The 25556-nt window shown below is 42.6% G+C and overlaps 1 protein-coding gene across 3 annotated transcripts in view; it reads left to right on the top strand.

The window, feature by feature from the left end:
* Positions 1-25556, top strand: part of LOC124802489 (carotenoid isomerooxygenase) — a 376100-nt gene that overhangs the window by 280569 nt on the left and 69975 nt on the right. For all 3 annotated transcript variants that reach the window (XM_047263303.1, XM_047263304.1, XM_047263302.1), the window contains one exon: positions 7459-7570. In XM_047263303.1, the coding sequence (XP_047119259.1) occupies positions 7459-7570 (112 nt within the window). The remainder of the gene's footprint in view (positions 1-7458; positions 7571-25556) is intronic.

Here is a 25556-nt window from a genome sequence, read left to right as displayed (position 1 = left end):
CCATGCACAATATGGAGTGAGAAGACACGACGTTCGAAGTCGAAAAGAGATTTTTGGCAAATGGTATCACGCAAAGCGGCGAGTGCAGGGTGACACACGGGAGACGGACGGTTTTGAACTGCGTAGTACTGAGGGCACGGTGGTGGGAGGTGGTCATGGTGGGGATAATTCTGATCCACACTAGACGCCATTTCATTTACTCAGTCACTATGGAGCAGTGGGACTTGCAACGCCGAGTGTTTGTCTGACAGTTTCGTGAAAAGTGGTGAGTCTATAATTGCTACGCAGCGATTGTTTCGTGCGCGGTTTAATGTCAGTCGACATGGAGCTGTTCCGAGCCGTAACACAATCCTCAGATGGGTGGAAAACTTCAGATCAACTGGAAACATACTGGGTAAGAAGCATCTTGGCCCGCAACGCAGAGTAACGACACCAGAAAACGTTGAAAGGGTAAGGAAAGCGGCAGTCAGAAGCCCAGGACGGTCAGCTAGACGTCATGCTAGTGAGTTACGAATCAATCGTGAATTGGTTAGACAAATTTTGCATAAAGAATTAAAAATTCCATACCTACGAAATGTTCATTGCCCAACAACTTAAGGAAACTGATATTGCTGTACGAGAAGACTTCGCTTACAGAATGCAAGTGATTTTGGGGTCGAATGAAAATGAAATTTTATTGATGAGCGATGAAGCTCATTTTCATTTAAATGGGACCGTGAACAAGCAAAACCTACGTTACTGGGCTCCAGAGCATCCACACCTTATCCACCAGCGTCCTCTACCCTCAGAAAAAGTAACAGTCTTGTATGCTCTTGGCTCTGTTGGCATTATTAGACGTTATTTTTTTGAAGAGAACGGGGCCACAGTTACTGTGCTTCGTATGCTTGAAACATTCTTGAAATCAGAATTAAGAAAACTACGAATCCCTTTAAAACGCGTTTGGTTCCAGCAGGATAGGGCAACATCGCACACCGCAAACACTTCAATGACAGTTCTTAGACGCATGTTTCCTGGCCGGATAATCTCACGCTTTGCCAATGTTCCTTGGCCTCCCAGGTCTCCCGACTTGTCAGTATGTGACTTTTTTCTGTGGGGGTACCTTAAGAACTGTGTCTATAACCACAAACCACGAAATTTGGATGAGTTGAAGAATGCAATCATTCAAGAAATTGCTGCCATCCCTGCAGAGATTTTAGTCCGTGTGATGGAGGATTTTGCGAAGAGACTTGAGTCGCGCATTCGAAATAATGGACTTCGCCTTGACGACATTATTTTTCACAAACAACTTTGTTAACTAAAATGGCAAATAATGAGCTTTGATTTTGTGTAAATAAACATGCGTTAATTTTAAAGTTGGCTGAGTATTATTTCATTAAAAACCGTCCGCCTCCCGTGTGTCACCCTGTATTTTATGGTACAGTAAATAGTAGAAACTTTGTCACACATAGACACCGAAGAAAGGAAATGTCACTGAATGTCTAAACTATTTAAAACTAACACTGCTGTCGCGTGCGTCGAAAATAATGCTCAGTGTAACCAAGAACAGGATTAAAAAACTTTAATAACATCTCTCTCAGGATTAGTTTGGTTTCAAGTCAGGGAAGGGAACTAGAGAAGCTCTCATAGTAGTAACAACTCTTCTAGAATGGAGACTAGGTGTTAAACGGAAGACGTATGAGGGTGTGCTGAAAAATAATGCCTCTCAACGTTTTTTATTCTGTCTTCAATATCTGTTCAGGTGCGCTCCACGCCAGCGACACTGGTGTAAGGTGCTTATTAAAGAAATTAGGCTTTCGCTGCGGCAAAAAAATCAATCAGGCTCATATTGTTATGGAGAAGCGACGTCAGTGAAAAAAGAATTGCGTATTTGAAGCAATTTTAAAAAAAAATAGGTAGGAAAACAGAGACGTTGTTTACGCTGATCAAACTTGCATTTGTGCGAGGATAAACTTAATGACTGAAGAAGATTGGATTCCGTTGTGCAAACACGTTTAAAAAATTGAATGAGAAAACATGCAGCAAATCCCCTTCGACGACGAAACAGATAAAACAATCATATGCTCAGGTGGCGTAAATAGAGGTAGCGAAAGTGATTTGGTGATTATAAATTTAAAGATGGAGAGCTGGAACGGGTAACTGAGTTGCCTGGTAATGACGGAACTCAGCGGCAGTTCTCTCCGTGCCGCCACCCACACTTTCAGATATCTATTGCGGAGAGTATTACAAGTCATACTCTACTGGCCATTAAAATTGCTACACCAACAAGAAATGCAGATGATTAACGGGTATTCATTGGACAAATATATTATACTAGAACTGACATGTGATTACATTTTCACGCAATTTGGGTGCATAGATCCTGAGAAATCAGTACCCAGAACCACCACCTCCGGCCGTAATAACGGCCTTCATATGTCTCGGCATTGAGTCGAACAGAGCTTGGATGACGTGTACAGGTACAGCTGCGCATGCAGCTACAACACGATACCACGGTTTATCAATAGTAGTGACTAGCGTATTCTGAAGAGCCAGTTGCTCCGCCACCATTAACCAGACTTTTCAATTGGTGACATATCTGGAGAATGTGCTGGCCAGGGCAGCAGTCGAACATTTTCTGTATCGGGAAAGACCCGTACAGGACCTGCAACATGCGGTTCTGCATTATCCTGCTGAAATGTAGGGTCTCGCAGGGATCGAATGAAGGGTAGAGCCATGGGTCGTAACACATCTGAAATGTAACGTCCACTGTTCAAAGTGCCGTCAATGCGAACAAGAGGTGACCGAGACGTCTAACCAATGGCACCCCATACCATCATGCCAGGTGATACGCCAGTATGGCTATGACGAATACACGCTTCCAATGTGCGTTCACCGCAATGTCGCCAAACACGGATGCGACCATCATGATGCTGTAAACAGAACCTGGATTAATCCGAAAAAATTAAGTTTTGCCATTCGTGCACCCAGGTTCGTCGTTGAGTACACCATCGCAGTCGCTCCTGTCTGTGATGCAGCGTCAAGGGTAACCGCAGCCACGGTCTCCGAGCTGATAGTCCATGCTGCTGCAAACGTCGTCGAACTGTTCGTGCAGATAGTTGTTGTCTTGCAAACGTCCCCATGTGTTGACTCAGGGATCGAGACGTGGCTGCACGATCCGTTAGAGCCATGCGGATAAGATGCCTGTCATCTCGACTGCTAGTGATACGAGGCCGTTGGGATCCAGCACGGCGTTCCGTATTAACCTCCTGAACCCGCCGATTCCATATTCTGCTAACAGTCATTGGATCTCGACCAACGCGAGCACCAGTGTCGCGGTACGATAAACCGCAATCGCGATAGGCTACAATCGGACCTTTATCAAAGTCGGAAATGTGATGGTACGCGTTTCTCCTCCTTGCACGAGGCATTACAACAACGTTTCACCAGGCAACGCCGGTCAACTGCTGTTTGTGTATGAGAAATCGGTTGCAAAATTTCCTCATGTCAGCATGTTGTAGGTGTAGCCACCGGCGCCCAACCTTGTGTGAATGCTCTGAAAAGCTAATAATTTGCACATCACAGCATCTTCTTCCTATTCGGTTAAATTTCGCGTCTGTAGCACGTCATCTCCTTGGTGTAGCAATTTTAATGGCCAGTAGTGTAGATCTGGGAATCTTGCTGGCCACACAGTTCATAGAGACACATACTATGTGTGGAGGGGATTGTCATGTTCAAAAATGGCGCCATTACACTGTCGTGTGAGAGGTAACATAACCGTATCGGTAATTAGTTTCTCAGTAAAACTTTCCGCGCAAAAAATTAAAAACCGCTGCTTTGTGGACTCGCATGTATGCTCCACTATGCATTCTTTCTTATTCGATTTTGAGCGAACTTTTCGGCTAAAACATAATACTAATTACAATTTTTTGCGTCTTATAGCCTGACATCACAGCTTAATAATAAACTAGTTTTCTTCTCGTTATTTCCCATAGTTATTGTGACACTATTATAAAGCAAAACACTGCGTTTGTTTTGTAACGTTCGCAGTTGCTAGCCAATTTACGTTTCGTGCGTTTTAGGTCCTACATTACTGCATACGTAATATAGTTGGCAATTGAAATTGTTTTTAACGATGGAAGGAGAGAGACTCTTTCAATTCTCGAGAAAATACGTGAGATATGTTGGAAGTTGTCCACGACGATGTTGGAAGCTAGGCGCCACGCGCGAGGCTAGTTCAGCCTGCTGCGCGGAATGCAGAGCCCTCTCGTGTTTCTCTTTTTTTTGTGCCGCGGACCCACGCCGAAGCTCGGAATGAAAACACTTAATGAAATGAAAAGACGCTGGGAGTCTAAAACCAAACTTTCCTTGCAGCATTTTTAACGTCAGCCAAACACTTTCACCAGTTTACCTTATTGTAATTATTACTTTCTCAACAGTACAAGTAGCAAGTCGTAAATGTTTGTCCTGCTTTGTCAGTTGCTCCAAAACGTGGAAAGTGTCTGAACATATTCTATAGAATTAATGGAATTTATGATAGTATTGGCAGAGCTCACGAGAAACCACAGCTGAACCACGTTTGGTATTTATAGCATTGTTAGGTGCACCCGGAACTTCCTTTCCATTTTCAATTTTTTTCAACTTTAAATAATAAATCTGAATCACGTCCTCTTCAGAAGGGCACACGATGCATCACAGCGTGTAACTGAAGTGGCGTGGCAATGGGAAACGAAGTCGAAGTACGCGGGTAGTGCGATTGTTGCGCACATAACGTCTAAATTGTACACAGACTTACTGTGAGCCGTGCGGGGTAGCCGCGCGGTCTGGGGCGTCTTGTCACGCGGTCCGCGCGGTTCTCCCCGTCGGGGGTTCGAGTCCTCCCTCGGGCATGGGTGTGTGTGTGTGTGTTGTCCTTAGCGTAAGTTACTTTAAGTTAGATTAAGTAGTGTGTAAGCTTAGGGACCGATGAACTCAGCAGTTTGGTCCCATAAGACCTTACCACAAATTTCCAAATTAATTGCCGAGAAATTTTGGCGGTATATGAACCAAATGGCATGCCGCGTTCAACTGTAGTGAAATGGTGCCAACAATTTGACCAAGGCTACACAGACGTGGATGAAGCAGATCGGGAAGGAAGAAACATCATGCACCATGCGATTTCTGTCTTGTTGACAAATTGAAAGAACTTCTGAGGGTGGGGAGGGAGGAAGAGATATTTCAACCATGAGGACGTTCACATAGCGGTTTTTGAGTGGCTGCGTGGCCAAAGAGTGGATTTCTACCGTGGAGGAATTGTGTACAGGGACTTGCAGAAAATGTTGAAAATACTGTCATGTAATTCTGTCACTGTGAAGCATAGCACAGCACTCAGTAAAAATTACTTGACCTACCGCAAATTCGTGTTCTTATAACACAACATTTGGAAACATCCGAAATGAATTTGTATGACAGCTGTACTAGAAGTGTTCCATGACCTTCAGCCACTTTTAGTAGCGAAATGAAATTTCCTTAGATCAGCTGCACCTTCTTCTCAAATTTTGCAACGAAAGCTTTTCAACTGCAATATCTCTCCACATCGCAGTTTTTGAGAAGCTATGCTAAAACGATGTTCTAAACGCTGATGTAAACAACGTTTTATAGACAGTGTTATGAAAAGCATAGATTGCTACTCACCATATAGTGGAGACGCTGAGTCGCAGACAGGCACAACATAAAGACTGCTATACGTTTGAGCTTTTGGCCAAAAGGGCTTTTCATACACACACACACACACACACATACACATACACATACACACATCCGCCTCGGTAGCCGACTCCGAGATTTTTCCTGATCACGGAGTGGGTGTAGTGTTGCTCTTACGTTCGTATCGTTGTAACTGATAATAAAGTCGTCTTCAATACGCAATATTTCCATTATTACTGGAGATGGCTGAATGGCACGACTCGAAACTGAAATTTAAATTTAAAAAAAAGAAAAAGAGAACGTTCGCCGGCCGGAGTGCTTCTAGGCGCTACAGTCTGGAACTGCGCGACCGTTATGGTCGCAGGTTCGAATCCTGCCACGGGCATGGATGTGTGTGATGTCCTTAGGTTAGTTAGGTTTAAGTAGTTCTAAGTTCTAGGGGACTGATGACCTCAGAAGTTAAGTCCCATAGTGCTCAGAGCCATTTGAACCTTTTTTTGAGATCGCTCACAGACATAATCACTAAGTTTTTTTTACGCCGTCTGGCCTCAGCGGTCAGTGAGTCGTCGTGTGTGTGTGTTTTTGTGTGTGTGTGTGTGTGTGTGTGTGTGTGTGTGTGTGTGTGTTTTTTTTGTGTGTGTGTGTGTGTTTTTTTGTGTGTGTGTGTGTGTTTTTTTGTGTGTTTTTTGTGTGTTTTTTTGTGTGTTTTTTTGTGTGTTTTTGTGTGTTTTTGTGTGTTTTTTGTGTGTTTTTTTGTGTGTTTTTTTGTGTGTTTTTTTGTGTGTTTTTTTGTGTGTTTTTTTGTGTGTTTTTTGTGTGTTTTTTTGTGTGTTTTTTGTGTGTTTTTTGTGTGTTTTTTTGTGTGTTTTTTTGTGTGTTTTTTTGTGTGTTTTTTTGTGTGTTTGTTTGTGTGTGTTTGTTTGTGTGTGTTTGTGTGACGGTACCTGTCTGTGACTCAATGTATCCTCTATATGGTGAGTAGTAATCTATCATTTTCATAATATTTTCGTTATTACGTTCTGGACTTTCCATTGTACATTTTAGACACAAAATTTTTCACTTTTATTATTATTTAAATCGAGAACACTTCTGGCGTATTAAAAGTGAGTGTGACGCAGGTTATATTTGGAAGGGGTTAGGGGGAAAGACAATAACAAACTGGGAAACTGTGCCCTGCCTGCCCCGCCCCCCTCTCCGTGATCCCCCCCACCCCCTCAAGAACCGAACCTTGTATCCGCACCGCATCTGGTTCAAAACCTTGACCTGCGAGCGATTCTTGTCACATCGCGTGTAAATGTGTTTTCAGTCATGTCCCAACGCGGCGATCCTCTCTTCGGATCGGTCTGGTGTGGCTGTCGACAGGCGCTGGATGATGTCGCGCACACAACCCTACAAATTATACAACTGAATATACTGAAGATTTGCCGCGTGGGATTAGCCGAGCGGTCTGGGGCGCTGCAGTCATGAACTGTGCGCCTGGTCCCGGCGAAGGTTAAGAGTCCTCCCTCGGGCATGGCTGTGTGTGTTTGTCCTTAGGATAATTTAGGTTAAGTAGTGTGTAAGCTTAGGGCTGCTGGCCTTAGCAGTTAACTCCCATAAGATTTCACACACATTTGAACATTTTTGAACTGAACATTTTCGCCTACGGTCAGTGAATTTTATCTCTGAAACTTGGTCTGACTAGCATGCTGTCTCTGAGTTGCCTTGTACAGGATCACCAGCGGGAGATGATGTAGACAGGAGCCGGCAATTGGCGCTGTGTGTGACGTTTTGCTGACGTGCGCTCGCTTGTTACAGGAACCATCCCGCACTGGGTGAAGGGCACGCTGCTTCGCAATGGTCCCGGCAAGCTACACGTGGGCGAGATGCGCTACAAACACCTGTTCGACTCCGCAGCGCTCCTGCACAGGTGCGTCGCTAGCGTAACGTCTGCGTCTCGCTGCAAGTTATCACCACATCTACTACATTCATGCTCATAAATGAAGGATAATTGCAGAATGTTGTGCCACACAACGTGGCACTACACAAAACTGGCGCTAATAGCGTAGGCACATAGGGAACACACACGACACAGACCTGTAAGTCCACGGTATTGGTGATAAGTTGAGAAAACCGTCCCAAAACACATGTGATACAAAACGCTACTGTTTCCTGCGCATGTATCACGACATCAATATGGGATATGATCACCATGCACACGTACACAGGCCGCACAACGGGTTGGCATACTCTGGATCAGGTGGTGGAGCGGCTGCTGGGGTATAGCCTCCCATTCTTGCACCAGTGCCTGTCGGAGCTCCTAAAGTGTCCTAGGAGTTTGAAGACGTGCAGCAATAAGTCGACCGAGAGCATCCCAGACGTGCTCGATGGGGTTTAGATCTAGAGAACAGGCAGGTCACTCCATTCGCCTGATATCTTCTGTTTCAAGGTACTCCTCCACGATGGCAGCTCGGTGGGGCGTTATCATCCACCAGGAGGAAGGTGGGACCACTGTACCTCTGAAAAGGCGGACATACTGGAGCAAAATGACGTCCTGATACACCTGACCTGTTACAGTTCCTCTGTCAAAGACAGGCAGGGGTGTGCGTGCACTAATCATAATCCCACCCCACACCATAAAACTATGACTTCCATACAGGTCCCTTTCAAGCCCATTAAGGGGTTGGTATCTGGTTCCTGGTTCACACGAGATGAAAACCCGGCGAGAATCACTCGTCCATGAACATAACCTGGGACCACTGTTCCAAAGACAATGTACTGTGTTCTTGACACTAGGCTTTACGGGCTCTCCTGTGACCAGGATTCAGTGGAATCCACCTTGCAGGTCTCCGGGCGAATAGACCATGTCTGTTCAGTCGTCTGTAGACTTTGTGTCTGGAGACAACTATTCCAGTGGCTGCGGTAAGGTCCCGAGCGAGGCTACCTGCAGTACTCCGTATTCGTCTGCGGGCACTGATGGTGAGATATCGGTCTTCTTGTGGTGTTCTACAATGTGGACATCCCGTACTGTAGCGCCTGGACACGTTTCCTGTCTGCTGGAATAGTAGCCATGATCTTGAGATCACACTTTGTGGCACACGGAGGGCCCATGCTGCGACCTGCTGTGTTTGACCAGCCTCCAGAAACATAAATTCATCACTTCGAACCGGAAACAAGACAGCAGTCCATGGAGTGGCGCCACACCAAATCTCCTCAGAAGAAAAAGTTCAAAGCTGCACCCTCAGCCGATAAAGTCACCATAGTATTCCACCCCTAATAACGTCATCACTGTGTGTTCTTTTAGCCATTTTCAACACACAGTCTCCATTAGCGCGACTGAAAACGTCTGCACACTTATTCGCAGCGCCGTACTCTGACATGCACCAACGCACCTCCGCCTATGCGGACTGCTGCCAGCGCCACCGTGCGACGACCGAGGTGATTTAAATCCGCAAACCGCCCACGAGAGCGTTGTTTCACCATGTATCAGCATTATCCTTAATTGATGAGCATGAATGTACCTCCCTGCCTCACAAGCAGGAAGAGGCATGCATTCAGGTACACACGGCACTTTCAACACTACACACTCTATCAACTATCCATTGCTAACGCAACACATTTTTTTTTCTGAGAGCAGGTTAGTTTTATTCGGGACTCCCGGGGATTCCCCACTCTTTTGGCTACAAAACCAAATTTTTCTACATAATCTCCATTCAACGCGATGGCCTTTCGCTGCCTTACTGGTAGGCCTGTATGCCCGCATGGTACCACTCTACTGCTTGACGTCGGAGCAAACATTTTGCTGCATCAGTTACCTCCCCGTCATCCGAGTACTGCTGCCCGCGGAACGCATTCTTCACTGGGCGGGACAGATGGAAGTTGGAAGGTTCGATATCTGAGCTGTTGGGTAGATGAAGAAAAACCGTCCAATTAAGTTTTCTGAGATGCTCTCGGATACGCAGCGCTGTGTGAGGCCTTCCATTGTCATGGAGAAGGAGAAGTTCCTCTACATTCTTCTGACGAAGAACACACTGAAGTCGTTTATACAGGGTGAGAAGTATTTAAACCGACAAACGCTGGGAGGTTGTAGGGGCATTAAAGCAAATATTTTTCCCTAATGTCATTCTTTCCTATGAGGATTATTTAAACCGGTGGAGGCCGTATTACGCTCTTCAGTCGTTAGAGGGCGTATTCAGTTGTAGGCAACTGCTGTCCACCAATGTAGTAGTTTACTGATGGAACGATACACCAGAGTCAGTACACTAATATGGTTGGTGCCTACTACGTAGCACACCACAACGGACGGAGCTGCACAGTGGGTTTATCAACAACAATATCCTAATTGCCGTATCCCGCATCATACGACCTTTGCTGCTGTGTACCAACGTCTCCGTGAGACCGGGTCATTTAGCAGATTACCTGGACAGGGGCGCCGTCGCACCGTAAGAACGCTGCAATTTGAAGAAGCTGTCTTGCAGCATGTGGAGCGGGATCCTTCAATCAGCACTCGTGCAATTGCACGTAACATGGGGACGAATCAGACGAATGTAAGAACAGTCCTTCGAGAGCAGTTGTTACGTCGATTTCACTTACAGCGTGTCCACAACCTGGAACCAGTTGATTATCCACCCAGAGCACAGTTTTCGCAGAGGTACCTGGAAGAGTGTTAAATGCATTCTACATTTCCATCCTCTGTGTTGTTTACCGATGAAGCAACGTTCGGGCGTGATGGAGTCTTCAACATGCACTATTCGCATGTTTGGAACGACGATAACTCACATGCCACAGTTACTAGCGCTCATCAAGTGCGGTTCTTCGTTAATGTGTGGGTCGGTGTTATTGGGGACTGTTCAATTGGGCCGTATCTGCTACCTAGGCCATTAAATGGCAGGCACTAATACAATTTTCTCGCCAGAGCATTGCCAGGATTGCTGAAAGACGTCCCGCTCCCTATACGACAACGCTTGTGGTTCCAACATGACGAGGCGTCGGCACATTTCAGTTGTCGTGTGCGTCGATTCCTGGACCGACGGTTCCCAGAAACGTGGATTGGCAGAGATGGTCCTGTACCATGGCCTGCTCGATCCTCAGATATGTCCCCTCACGAATTTTTTTTGTGTGGGGAGAGATGCGCAACCTTGTTTACGCAACTCCTGTTGCATCACAAGAGGATGTGATAGCCCGGATAGTAGCAGCAGCGGGAACAATTCAGGATACTCCTGGAGTTTTTGCCCGTGTCAGACAGAACATGATCCGACGGTGTAACCTTTGTTTACGTGTCAAAGGAGGAATTTTTGAAAATCTACTGTAATTGAAATTGGGTTGTGTTAATGTGTTCTCTCTTGGTCATAAGAAAATGAGAAAGTGTTTGCTGGTTTAATTAATTTGCCGCCAGAGAAATCTTCATCTACCGGTTTAAATACTCCTCATAGGAAAAAATGACATTAGGTAAAACTATTTGTTTTGATGTCCCCTACAACCTCCCAGAGTTTGTCGGTTTAAGTACTTTTCACCCTGTACAGTTTCCTGAGGGTAGCACAATACACGTCAGAGTGGATCGTTGCACTACGAGAGAGGGCATCAAACAGAACAGCCCCTTCAGAGAACCAGAAGACGGAAGCCATGACTTCACCGGGTCAGGGTGCGGCTTTGAACTTTTTCTTCTGAGGAGATTTGGTGTGGCGCCACTCCATGGACTGCTGTCTTGTTTCGGGTTCGAAGTGATGAATTCATGTTTCATCGCCTGTTACTATATTCGATAAAAAAGTTGTCACGATCAGCTTGGTAACGCACAAGCAAACCTGCACAAATGGTTCTTCACAGCTCTTTATGGTTTACCCAGGCTGCGTTCACACTGCCGGCCGGGCCGGGCCGGGATGACGCGTACTGTCTCGGCTCGTGCCTGGCCAGCTCAGGCCGACGTGTGGTGCATTCACATTGCGCGCCGCGCCGAGCCGGGACGGCGAAATGGGGGAAAATCCACTTCTCCGATTTTCATGTTTTAAAAATTCTTAGCGGTATGTGAGACTTCGCCACAACGTTTTATGAACTTATTTTTTCCTTAAAAGCATTACTTACGTCGTGAAAAAAGAGTCTACTTTTCGTTTCGCGTGATTTCTTAGTTTCGTGACGCTTCCCAACCGATTTTGAAGAAAGTATGCGGCTAAAAAATCTGATTTTTGTATACGTGGTAGTGTAACACCTTAGCTTCGTATTGAATCATTTATCTTTCCATATTTCTTAACAGTCATTGTGAAATGATGCTATTTGTCAACGTTGTGCACTTGATTTACAAATCTTGTAGTGAAAAAGTTATGTAGCGGGTAGCTTGCTGTTAGATCCGTTTTAGACCATACATTGTTGCGAATGAAATGTAGCTAAAAGTACCAAAAAGTTTTTGAAGTGATAATGATACTGATATCTGTCTCTGGTCACAAGTAATGAGAGCTATTCAGTGGGGTCAGTGCCGCGCCCGCAAGCCACGGAGTTCGCGCGGTTACAGCTTGGCTTAGTACATGTACAGGTAGAAGTGTCAATGACATAGGTCTGATAAAATTTGGTGTAAAACTAATCACAAAAACAAACTGGAGGTTTGTGATACGTTTACTGCAGAAACTGAAGCGCAATTCTGTAGTCTCGTTGTCTACTTTTACAGAAAAAATAATGGAGAGTTAATGAAATTACTGTAGATCGACGCAGATGTGCGTTTCATTGTTCATTGTTTTTTTTTTTTTTTCCTTCCTTGGCGGGCTGCGCTGCGCTGTCAAGGTAATCCCCACTCTTTGGCTAAATGGCTCTTAGTTGTCCGGAGGCCAAATAAATAAATTAAAAAAAAATCCCCACCCTTCGAAAGCTGACAAGCAAGTCAGTGGAAAACGCATCTCCAGTCAACAGTTGCTCGCCTTTAGCTAGTCTGTGCCGTCGGTAGAACAATGTCATCACTCTTTTATTGGTATTGTTTTGACTCTGCAGTAACTCTTCGAGTTTTGAAGTACAGAAGAACTAGTAGGTTATGGATTCATCCCATAAATAGCGACAGACATTTAGGAGAGTTTTTTCTTTACATGAAGAACTTAAAAACTATCCTGAAAAATTTTATTCATATTACAGAATGAATCATAATACATTGCAGTATGTGCTGCAGAACATTCAAGACAAAATTTCGAAACAGAAAACAAATTTTCGCAGAAGTATAACAGCAGAAGAAAACTTGTGTATAACGATAAGGTAAGATACGTTAGTACACACTTTTTGGTTTGCAGTACAACTTAATTAATTGTAGTCATGCTATTGTATTTTAAATTTCACTAACGCTTACCTCTGAGGGGAAGAGAGTTTATAGGACTCCTGAGAATCATTAGTGGGTAATTAGCTTCGTCATTTTGGGTAATGTCTTGCTGTGCCTTCAACGAAGTATCGCAGAAATACTCCTTCAGAATTTTCCAACTTTTATTCTTTTTTCTTCATGATGCAGCGCTTGGCGTGGTGATGGTTCATCATGTGGAGCCACTGATGACCTCACAGAATTCTTTTCATTACCTTGTAAGATAGGCAGATTGATAGGCGAAGAGTTTTGACATGATGCCCTTTGACTCAGTGGTTCTATTTCCACTGATAAGGAACTGTGCATAGCTCTTGGAACTTAGGAAAATCATATGACAGAACAAAGCTCGAGTGGAATTGTATTCCCTGGATCACATGACATTTTGCCAAGTTATAAAAGTCATTCTCTGTAACTGTCTGTCAGGTCTTCGCATTTCGATATCATTATTTTAATTGAAGGAATATAGTATGGCCATGTCTCTTTAATTATTTATTGTTGTAAAATTCATTGTCATCTGGTAGGGACACATTTCCGTCCCTCAGTGACACTCATATCTGCCTCCGTTTACAAGTAAATGCGAACTATTCAGTGGCGGCAAGCTATTGTTGTAAATGCATGTAAATACGGTAGCTTAAATAAATGAAATAAAAGTAATTTCGCATGTATCATCATAATAAACGTAATTTTTCCTCACTGATTGTGAAATGTGAGGTAACATCTTAATATAAAAGACTTGTGCAGTCACACTTGTGATGAAAGCAGAAGGGAGACGAGTGATGCGTGTACTGTAGAAGCTGTAGTGCTGCTCCACAGGCTCGCGCCGGCAATATTAAACACTCGGGATGTCGCCGGCTCGGCTCCGGGAGGCTCACGCCGTGTCGGCGCGGCCCGGCCGCCAGTGTGAACACCGCGATTCAAAACCATGTGTTTGATAACAAAGCGGGCGGCGGCAGTGTGAACGCAGCCATGTGCCGAGGAAGCCAGCCAGCACACATCTTAGGCTGCGTTTACACTGCCGGCCGGGCCGAGCCGAGCCTGGCCGGGCCGCCGCCCGCTTTGATATCAAACACATGGTTTTGAATTGCGATGTTCACACTGGCGGCCGGGCCGCGCCGACACGGCGTACGCCTCCCGGAGCCGAGCCGGCGACATCTCGAGTGTTTAATATTGCCGGCGCGAGCCGACCGCAGGCGCGAGCCTGTGGCGCAGCACTACTGCTCCTGCAGTATACGCATCACACGTCTCCCTTCTGCTTTCATCACAAGTGTGACTGCACACGTCCTTTATTTTAAGATGTTACCTCACATTTCACAATCAGTGAGGAGAAATTACGTTTGTTATAATGATACATGAGAAATTACTTTTATTTCATTTATTTAATCTACCGTATTTACATTCAAATTTGTGTTCTGTTTCGAAATTTTGTCTTGAATGTTCTGCAGCACATACTAAAATGTATTATGATTCATTCTGTAATATGAATACAATTTTTCAGGATAGTTCTTAAGTTCTTCATGTAAAGAAAAAAACTCTCCTAAATGTCTGTCGCTATTTATGGGATGAATCCATAACCTCCTAGTTCTTCTGTACTTCAAAACTCGACGAGTTACAGCAGATTCAAAACAATACAAATAAAAGAGTGAAGACATTGTTCTACACGACAGCACAGACTAGCTAAAGGCGAGCAGCTGTTGGCTGCAGCTGCGTTTTCTACTGACTTGCTTGTCAACTGTCGAAGGGTGGGGATTTTTTAAAATTTATTTATTAGGTCTCCGGCAGCTGACATCCATTTAGCCAAAGAGTGGGGATTACCTTGACAGTGCAGCGCAGCCCGCCAAGGAAGAAAAAAAAACAATGAAGAACAATAAACGCACATCTATGTCGATGTACAGTAGTTTCATTAACTCTCCATTATTTTTTCTGTCAAAGTAGACAACGAGACTACAGAATTGCGCTTCAGTTTCTGCAGTAAACATATCACAAATCTCCAGTTTGTTTTTGTGATTAGTTTTACACCACTGATCACTGGTAATTAGTTTTTTTCTGTCCTGCATTATATGACTACATTAAACCAAGCTGTAACCGCTCGAACTCCGTGGCTTGCGAACGCGGCACTGACGCCACTGAATATCTCTCATTACTTCTGACCAGAGACAGATATCAGTGTCATTATCATTTCAAAAACTTTTTGGTACTTTTAGCTACATTTCATTCGCAACAATGTATGGTCTAAAACGGATCTAACAGTAAGCTACCCGCTACATAACTTTTTCACTACAAGATTTGTAAATCAAGTGCACAACGTTGACAAATAGCATCATTTCACAATGACTGTTAAGAAATATGAAAAGATAAATCATTCAATACGAAGCTAAGATGTTACACTAGCACGTGTACAAAAATCAGATTTTTTAGCCGCATACTTTCTTCAAAATCGGTTGGGAATCGTTACGAAACTAAGAAATCACGCGAAACGAAAAGTAGACTTTTTCTTTTTTCACGACGTAAGTAACGCTTTTAAGGAAAAAACGAGTTCATAAAACGATGTGGCGCAGTCTTATATACCGCTAAGAATTTTTAGAACATGAAAATCGGAGAAGTGGATTTTCCCCCATTTCGCCGTCCCGGCTCGGCGCGGCGCGCAGTGTGAATGCACCACACGTCGGCCTGAGCTGGCTAGGCACGAGCCGAGCCAGTACGCGTCAGCCCGGCCCGGCCCGGCCGGCAGTGTGAACGCAGCCTTAGAGTGCCCCACCTCGTGGACGAGTGTGTCGAAGCACTATCAAGACAGACGTCCAGTTGTTCAGCGTGGTTTTTGACTGTGATCCGTTGATCACCTCGAATGAGAGCGTCAAAAGTTTTAACATTGCAGGAGTCACATCTGTGTGTGGCTGGCCAGCATATGGGAGAGTGGTCAGGTTTGCGCGACATTGTCGCGATGATGGCACACGCCTCGCCCAAAGACTCACTCCGCATTTGTCCACTGTCAGGTCTCCGTATACATTCTGCAAGCGCCTATGAATATCTGCGATGCTCTGATGTTCCGCCAAAAGAAAATGGTAGCTATGTGTTTGGAACGCACCTAGTCACAGACGCCATTTTGAAGGCTATCTATAGCGCTGTCACCTGTCGGAACTTCATGAAACTGTAGGGTCCGAAGCGAGAACATTCCAAGATGTACCACGACAAATTCCGCATTTTTTTCAATCGAAATTGGCCGAGAAAAGAAATGTGTTGAATTACTTATTGATTACCCCTCGTAACAGGCCAAGTGCGCGACCCCGAAAGTCGAAAATCGCATGAATACAAATGGTTAACCCCGGAAAGAATGGCATGAGATAAGCGCACGCAAAACTGCGCGTCTTAACCTCGAGGAGTATTTGAATGATTACCTATTCAAGGTCTAAGAGAGGACATTCGGTAAGACTATTAGTAAAGTGAAGATACAGAATATCGACATAATAGGTCAAAAACACAGGGAGGACAGCAAAAATATCGCCAACGCCTTGACATGTATTTTTTTAGGCAACATAACTACAAAATGAGAAGCGCTGTTGATTTTGCAAGACTGCAATGTGAAATACCACAACACGATCGTCATTTCATCACCAGACTTCATTCTGTGCTACATAATCAACTTTCTGCTCCGAAGTACAAGCCTGTATCATAGTACGATTGCTAAAAGCAGGTTGTGACATTGACATACCATCATCGTTGTTCAATAATGTAATTAGTGGGCGATTAATATAGGACGGCTTGAATGTGGAAATGAAGAAGTGGCTTTACTCAGATGCGTATATTACTCTATTCCACTTTGACTGCGTGTTATTGGCAGGACACAGAAAATGTAACAGTCCTGCTGAGGAGACTGCCTACACTACCCTTGTCCGTCTTCTTTCAGAACACTGCTGCGCAGTGTGTGATCCGTACCAGATAGGACTGAAGGAATACATCGAAAAAGTTCAACAGCACGTTTTGTATTATCGCGAAATATGGGACAGAGTGTCACAGAAATGATACAGGATTTGGAATGGAAATCATTAAAAGCCTTCTACCAGTTTTTCCATTCGTCTGTAAAGAATTCGCGTTAGTATTTTGCAGCTGTGACTTATTAAACTGATAGTTCGATAATTTTCGCATGTGTCAACACCTGCTTTCTTTGGGATTGGAATTACTATATTCTTCTTGAAGTCTGAGGGGAATTTCGCCTGTCTCATACATCTTGCTCACCAGATGGTAGAGTTTTGTCAGGCCTGGCTCTCCCAAGGCTGTCAGTAGTTCTAACGGAATGTTGTCTACTCTCGGGGCCTTGTTTCGACTTAGGTCTTTCAGTGCTCTGTCAAACTCTTCACGCAGTATCATATCTCCCATTTCATCTACCTCCTCTTCCATTTCCATGATATTGTCCTCAAGAACATTGCCCTTGTATACACCCTCTATATACACCTTCCACCTTTCTGCTTCCCTGCTTTGCTTAGAACTGGGTTTCCATCTGAGCTCTTGACAGTCATGCAAGTGGTTCTCTTTTCTCCAAAGGTCCCTTTAATTTTCCTGTAGGCAGTATCTATCTTACCCCTCATGAGATAAGCCTCTACATCCTTACATTTGTCCTCTAGCCATCCCTGCTTAGCCATTTTGTGCTTCCTGTCCTTCCAGGTCCCATCTCCTTAAATTTCCACCTTTTTGCAGTTTCTTCAGTTTTAATCTACAGTTCATAACCAATAGATTGTGGTCAGAGTCCACATCTGCCCCTCGAAATGTCTTACAATTTGAAATCTGGTTCCTAAATCTCTGTCTTACCATTACATAATCTATCTGAAACCTTATTCTCTCAATTAATTGTTTTCCTTCCATTAAATAGGTTACAATAGGCATTTCCTATTTTTACTCTTTTGAACCACTACCACATGCTGCAACGTCGATTTTCAAATCGATTAATGTGGAAACTGATATCGTGTTCCCGCTCACGCACAACCTGTAGGATAAAACATAAAACTGTACAGTATGTTTTATACTGTAAGTCATTTTGGTTCTCTGAGAACTATAGGAGGCATTATTAAGGGCACTTCAAAAATGTTTCCACAACGTTTCTTCAACTTAGACTGTACTACAAACTGCACTAACTCATCAAAAACAGTATTTGAATCCGTTTTTCCCCTTAAAGTGAAGTCATGCAATGCGCAAAACAACACTCGAGAAACAGCTAATTTTAACTTAGTGCGATTACTTTATACTAATTTCGCAAGATTGTCATTGGCGATTTCTTCTACACTCTTGGTTTTGTTTGTCATAATAATAACAAAATTACTTCACTTTTCAACTACATATTTCGGACATTCGGAATTCATATGCATTTTTCAAATGCGTGTGACTTTTTGAAACCGGTGAATGGTCGGCTTGTTAATGCGCCCTGGTATCTGCCGTGTGTTGTATGTAACTGAAGAAGCATACAAAACTTACAAAACTTTAGAATAAACCAATTATGTTTATAACGACAGCAAGATAAATCGAAATGTTCTCTTTATGTCATCCACATCATTCTTGGAATTATAATTTTTGTCAGTTTGACATGGATCCAATAAAATCTTATACTTTAGGGAATTGTCAATTTCTCCCTTTTTCGACGTAATTTTCCGGCATTTTCTCCATCAGTACAACTGCTGGGATCTGTAATGGAGATATTTGAGTTTGACTCGCCGTTTACTTGTGGTATTTGATCGTAGGTGGTATATTTTTCAATTCTCTCGCTTTCAGTCGTTTATAAGGTCCAAAAAACACGATTAATGGTCATTTTTCCCCTCTACCCACTATGCTTTCATATTTCACAATGCACAAAAAACTAAGTAAACCGCTTTCATGCCTCACTGCTCACTTACAACTCATTTTTGACTATGGAAAAATTGAGAGATACTGCCGACATGAGAGATGCAGCCGACAACTCTTTTACGCCCTACAGACCAGCTGATCGTGAAAGCGCATTATAAAGATTCTCATTCTCAAACGTGGTGCTTGTTTGTAGTAGTGATCATGAAATCAATTAATGATACTGTAACGATGCTGTAATTAATGATGGCTGTCTTACAACAATTATTCAATTAGCACCACCCATGCAAAGGCTGGCAACAGTTCCAATGACACCAACCTACAACTACGAACAAGCACAGTTAACATCCACACAGTATAAATGAACATCCCTTCAGCAAAGGAAAAGAAATATAAACAATAAAAAGCTTTAAATTAATGCCTGACATTTTCTAACGATGATCTGAGTTTTGAAGGTGTAAGCCTTTCTTGAGCATTTATACCGTGCAACTGTTTCGTTGCGCCAAACACTAAAGTTCAGGAAGATGCTCCCACATAATAACATGGGAACTGAGGGTTATTTTTTTCATTCTCTAGAAAGGTGAACATTTCCGAGAGGACGCTCAGCGTGTATATCCTTCTTAGGCTGCGGTCACAGTCTACATCTACATCTACATCTACATCTCCATACTCCGCAGTCCACCATACGGTGCATGGCGGAGGGTATCTCGTACCACAACTAGCATCTTCTCTCCCTGTTCCACTCCCAAACAGAACGAGGGAAAAATGACTGCCTATATGCCTCTGTACGAACCCTAATCTCTCTTATCTTTGTGGTCTGTCCGTGAAATGTAAGTTGGCGGCAGTAAAATTGTACTGCAGTCAGCCTCAAATGCTGGTTCTCTAAATTTCCTCAGTAGCGATTCACGAAAAGAACGCCTCCTTTCCTCCAGAGACTCCCACCCGAGTTCCTGAAGCATTTCCGTAACACTCGCGTGATGATCAAACCTACCAGTAACAAATCTAGCAGCCCGCCTCTGAATTGCTTCTATGTCCTCCCTCAATTCGACCTGATAGGGATCCCAAACGCTCGAACAGTACTCAAGAATAGGTCGTATTAGTGTTTTATAAGCGGTCTCCTTTACAGATGAACCACATCTTCCCAAAACTCTACCAATGAACCGAAGACGACTATCTGCCTTCCCCACAACTGCCATTACATGCTTGTCCCACTTCTTATCGCTCTGCAATGTTACGCCCAAATATTTAATCGACGTGACTGTGTCAAGCGCTACACTACTAATGGAGTATTCAAACATTACGGGATTTTTCATCCTATTCATCTGCATTAATTTACATTTATCTATATTTAGAGTTAGCTGCCATTCTTTACACCAATCACAAATCCTGTCCAAGTCATCTTGTATCCTCCTACAGTCACTCAACGACGACACCTTCCCGTACACCACAGCATCATCAGCAAACAGCCGTACATTGCTATCCACCCTACCCAAAAGATCATTTATGTAGATAGAAAAGAACAGCGGGCCTACCACACTTCCCTGGGGCACTCCAGATGATACCCTCACCTCCTCATGTTTGTCTTTCACAAGTTCGCTGAATGACAGAAACAGAAGGTTAACTGACCCTTGTGTGCACAACTTCAAATAAATTCAGCAAAACAATTTGTGTAATTTTGGTTTTCAAGGTCGCTACGAATCATCTCGAGTATGTAGCATAACGTTTCTCTCTTCATCTCATTCATGTGTAAAACTTTACCGGTAATTCCAATAACTGAGGACAGAGTGTGCAGTACTTGCCACGTTCTTTTCGAGACAAATATAGCTCATCCGCATGTATCTGGCATCTTTTTAACAGCAAAAGCCGCATTGTAGCACTCATCTCCAAGCACAGAGGCAGTGTGGTACAGTGTGTCTGTGTAAACTTTTAGATGGCAGACCTCTCCCTAGTCCTGAATCGGTAGAAGTCGGTAAACGTCGGGAGGCTTCGGTAGGGACGTAGTTTAGACTGCTGCCAACATTACATAGCTGACTGTGTTGCACAAGGTAGCCATTGTCGTCTGCTTCGTTATTGTTTTGCGCTGTACTGTTCTGCGTGATTTTATTGTGCAGTTCTGCTAAACATTATCAAAATGAGTGAAGAGGCAGTTGCTGGCCCATCTCGGGAGTCACCAACAACCCCTACCGGTAGGCCTACGGTTAGAAGAAGCCTTTTGTCTGCTTTCGTGTAAGCATGACGCGCAGATTGTAGTGCCAGCACTGCCGCCTTATACAAACAAGTATTAAAATCCTGAATAATCTGGTAACAGAAATATAAATTTAATTTTGTATACAGGTACCGCACTTTACTTAATTTTTCAAGGGTTACCGGTATGTCATTTTTTTTAAATTTTCACTTCATATTTATAGGTTTGTGTTCAACGTCAATTTATGACACAACAATTGAATCTTTTAATGTTTGTAGCAACGAACAACACATGTACCTGTAGGAAAAACGCAAGCGTTGCTCAAGAATATATTGGTACCTCACAGAGCTGTGCATAAACTCAAATTACGAGTGCAATGTGTTTTTCGCGCTAACAAAGTTGACACAGCGCGGTGGCTGATGGGAGCGACTATAAATGGGTTATGCGTTTACTGTCGCTCCCGTCATCCACCGCGCCGAGTGTCAACATTGTTTGCGCGTGTAGGTAGTGTACCCACCAATCAGTTCAGTTACTGTTGCTCAGCATCAATACCGCAACTGGCTGTAGTAGATTGTGCATGACGGAGAAATTATAACACACCTTCTTATTTACACTCTGTATTTTAAGAGTCGCGCGAGCTGATATTTTACAAAAGTTTGAGGGTGATCGTGTTACAAATGATTAAGTTAGGCAATCGGACCGAAGTTTTATTACTCTTATCCAAAACAAAACATAATCAGTGTACCGTACAAAACAATGGGGATTGTTATAAGTTGTTTCTGCCAGGTCATACAAATCTGTAACTATGGTAAAATTATGGTCCCCGGTCCCATTCGTACATACTTCTTAATGAGAAAAGAAACTGCAACAATTAAACTCAAAATTTCAATTATTAATTAAATGTATGTGTTAGATACTTTTTGAGAAACCTATTGAACCAACTTTGATTTTGATTACTGGTATGTATTTACTGTGAGACACCAGTTAACTCCCTCACTTTTTATTTATTTATTTATGAAAATATTCCATATGGTTGTGAGGGAAGCGCCATGTAACATACTGACCAAGTATGTCAAATCTGCAGCCCTACTTTCTTCGTATAACCTCACTAGCTTAGCACCCATTGCGTCGCTCGCATACACTGTATGGCCTGCAAATATTTTTTGTTTTGTTTTGTTTTAACGAAACTTTGTGTTGTTCGCAAATTGCAACACCTTCTAAGCTTTTCACGCTAATTAGGACCATATAAGGATGGTCTTTTCCGAATGTATTTCTCACCAAAACGACTCTGGTAGCTGGAGTCCAAAGTTTTTGTAAAACACACGACTGCCACACTTTGCAAGCAGTCAAATATTACTAAAAATTAATTTATATTGAATAATACTGTCAGAACAATGCTTGTTTTCACCAAACGGTGTCGTCAAGGTACTGGTCAGTAGTTTTTCAAGATAACACAAAATTGAGAGAGTTTTTGTCCGGAAAACAAGACGGTTTTCTCGTTACAGAAATTGTGACATCGAGGTAAAGTTTAGGATTTGGGCCAGAAACCTCCCGTAGAGGCATCATGAGTTGTTGCAATAACAGTCTGCATGCATAAATTAAACGCTGTTGACAAAGAGGTGGCAGTGCCAAGAAATTGCAAGAGAAATTTCCAGACATATGTTTTACACGACCACGAAGAGCCACCACACTGAGTGGTGATCTCTCCAACAACAGAGAAAGAGGTGAACAGGCAATACACCAATAAATAATAAAAAATTCACAGGATTGAGATCCCAGTCAGGGTCCTTAAGAAATGTGCAACCAACATAAATACTCCATTAACAATAATAATGGATCTTCAGACCTGGCTGATTTCCTGGATATGTGAAACAAGCAAAAGTAATACGCCTACCAATACTGAAAATAAGGGTGATGCAGAAAATGTAGAAAACTACAGAACAATTTATTTATTATATTGCATTTCCAGAACAATATAAATCGCAATGAAAAAATACTTACCCACTAACGGAATACCTGAATAAACACAACATTCTCTGTGATGAACAATTCAATTTCAGACCCACAAGAGGTACACAGTCAGATAGTACGTACAGTTTACTAAAGTAGTACTCGAAGCACTGGACAAGGGCGAGAATGCAACAGTCATTTTTTTTTGGATCTATCAAAGGCATTTGAACAGTTGACCACAGAGTTTTATTACACAAATTACAACTATTGTGAATCAGGGGTATTTCAAAGAACTGGTTCAAGTCATAGTCAGAAAACTGGATGCAAAGAGTTGAAATCTCACATATTTCTAAAAGACTAGTAGTAAAACACCAGATCAAAAATATATTAATATTGTCATTCCTCAGGGGAGTGTATTGGGCCCAATCCTCTTACATGTACAAATAATTTCCCAAAGAGTGTCTAGTATGGAGAGAAATACTATTTGCTGATGACAGCACAGTAGCTATTACAGCAAAAAATCAACAAAGCTATCACAAAAGTCCAATGAAGCTCTCAGAAATGTTCCCAACTATTCATTAATGTAATTGGTCTGATAAAAATTCTACTCACCAAGCAGCGGCAGGAAAACACACATATAAAAAGATTTTACACATGGAAGTTTTCGGAGCCAGTGCCTCCTTCTTCCAGGAGAAGGGTTGAAGGGGAATGAAGAGGGTTGAAGGAAAAGAACTGGAGTCTTTCCTTCTCATCCCGTCCATTAAGTCTCCCCTGACCCAGGCTTCTGCATGACTTTTCTGAACTCTGACCCTTTTCCTAAACTTTCCAGTCGTTTTCTGTCACCCCTCTTCCTTTCCCTTCAACCATGCTGGAAGAAGGAGCCACTGGCTCCGAAAGAGTTTTGTATGTGTGTTCTCCTGCCATTGCTTGGTGAGTAGATTTTTTTATCTATCCAATTACATCATACTGTCATCAACTAGTCATTAAGCAATAGAGTAACTTTAAATCTGAAAGACAAATTGTACTAACTTCCAACTAATTAAAAAACGCAATGATCCTAAACTGAAAGTAAACAATGATGTACTATATTGTGTAACTGATACCAAATTCTTGGGGATGAATGTAGATTGGCAATTGAAAAGGAGAGAACATGTGAGAATTTTGGCAAAAAGGTTAACCTCAGCATGTTACGCTCTGTGAATCCTCGCACCAGTGTGCAATATTTCATGCCTCAAAGTAACCTACTTTGGATATACGCATTGAATCTTCACTGATGGGATAATGTTTTGGGGAATAAGTGCTGGGAACAACAAACGGTTTTCAAGATACAGAAAAGAGCTGTATGAATACATGAATAGTAACAAATAGTAGTAACAGGCCACACTGAAAAAAATTACTCAAAAAGCTAGAAATTTTGACAATTCCACGTGAATCTGTACACCACAAACAGCACAATATGTGGCGATGGAACCAAATCCAAGCACCATTTGAATCAAAACAGAAGAAACAAGCCAAAAGAGTCAAAATATTGCATTATACCACGGAATAAAATTGTACAATAGACTGTCCAAGAAATAAAAGATGTAAATGAATACCACACCTTACACCAAAGGCTAAAAAATATTCACTAAATAATAGCTATTACACTGTAAATGAATACTGAAACTATAGATAGTAACTTAATATTCATGAACATTGTACTGTGTAACAATTTATGACATGATTAGGAAAGGAGCCATAAATACTGTAATAGGAATGTTTATTTTAACAAAAAATATTATACAAACATTTTAAAACATCCATACACTTTATATTGTTCTGCAGTTAAATAAATTAAAAGAACACACAACAAATATTGGCCCATGTGAATTACAGTCCCAAGGAAAGCATTGCAATTGCTTGGAGGCAGCGATGTGAAGCTCTTTATCAATGTCATTAAATACTGTGTAGTTTCAGCCTCAACACTTATAAAGGTCACACTTGACTCTTCTTCTAAAGAACAGCTCCTGTGGAGCATTGTAAGCATAGACAATAATCATCTAAGGTAATTTTTCAATGCAGTGTCACGGTATAGATTTTAGCCTCATATACAATCCAAGTGACTTCTGAATGGTAGCTTTGTCCTTAGTTGTCATGATTACTGCACACTTTCTTTCCACATTTTCCATTGCTCAACACAGAGGAAATACCCTCCAGTTTTACCTACCTTGTTGTTGCAGTTCTATTGAATGTATACGTGGACCAATAATCATATAGAATTTTCAAGATTACATTTTATGTACAGAAATGGTCCACGTTCAGTACAGCATCATAAATAAACATAAATAATGACATAATGTACATAAAACACATGTGAAACAGTAAACAATTGAAGATTAGGAATAACACAAAGACTTGGTGTTGCAAGGTTGATCTTCAAATGCTCTTTTTTCTGATGAAACATGGCAGCATTTATCAGAGTACAAAAACTCAGAGAACATTTGACACTGGAATCTGAAAATCTGACTTTCTTACTTTCGTCACTCTCCCAATTGAAATCAAAAATGATCACATAGCCCAGGTGATTGATGTCATTGTTTCCTATGAGTGTTGATCTCCAGCTCATTGCAGTCATTTTCTTAGCGGTTTTCACAT

This window comes from Schistocerca piceifrons, chromosome 6 (genome assembly GCF_021461385.2).
Source record: "Schistocerca piceifrons isolate TAMUIC-IGC-003096 chromosome 6, iqSchPice1.1, whole genome shotgun sequence".
NCBI classification, from domain to species: Eukaryota; Metazoa; Arthropoda; class Insecta; order Orthoptera; family Acrididae; genus Schistocerca; species Schistocerca piceifrons.
This window is presented reverse-complemented; position numbering and strand designations above follow the sequence as displayed.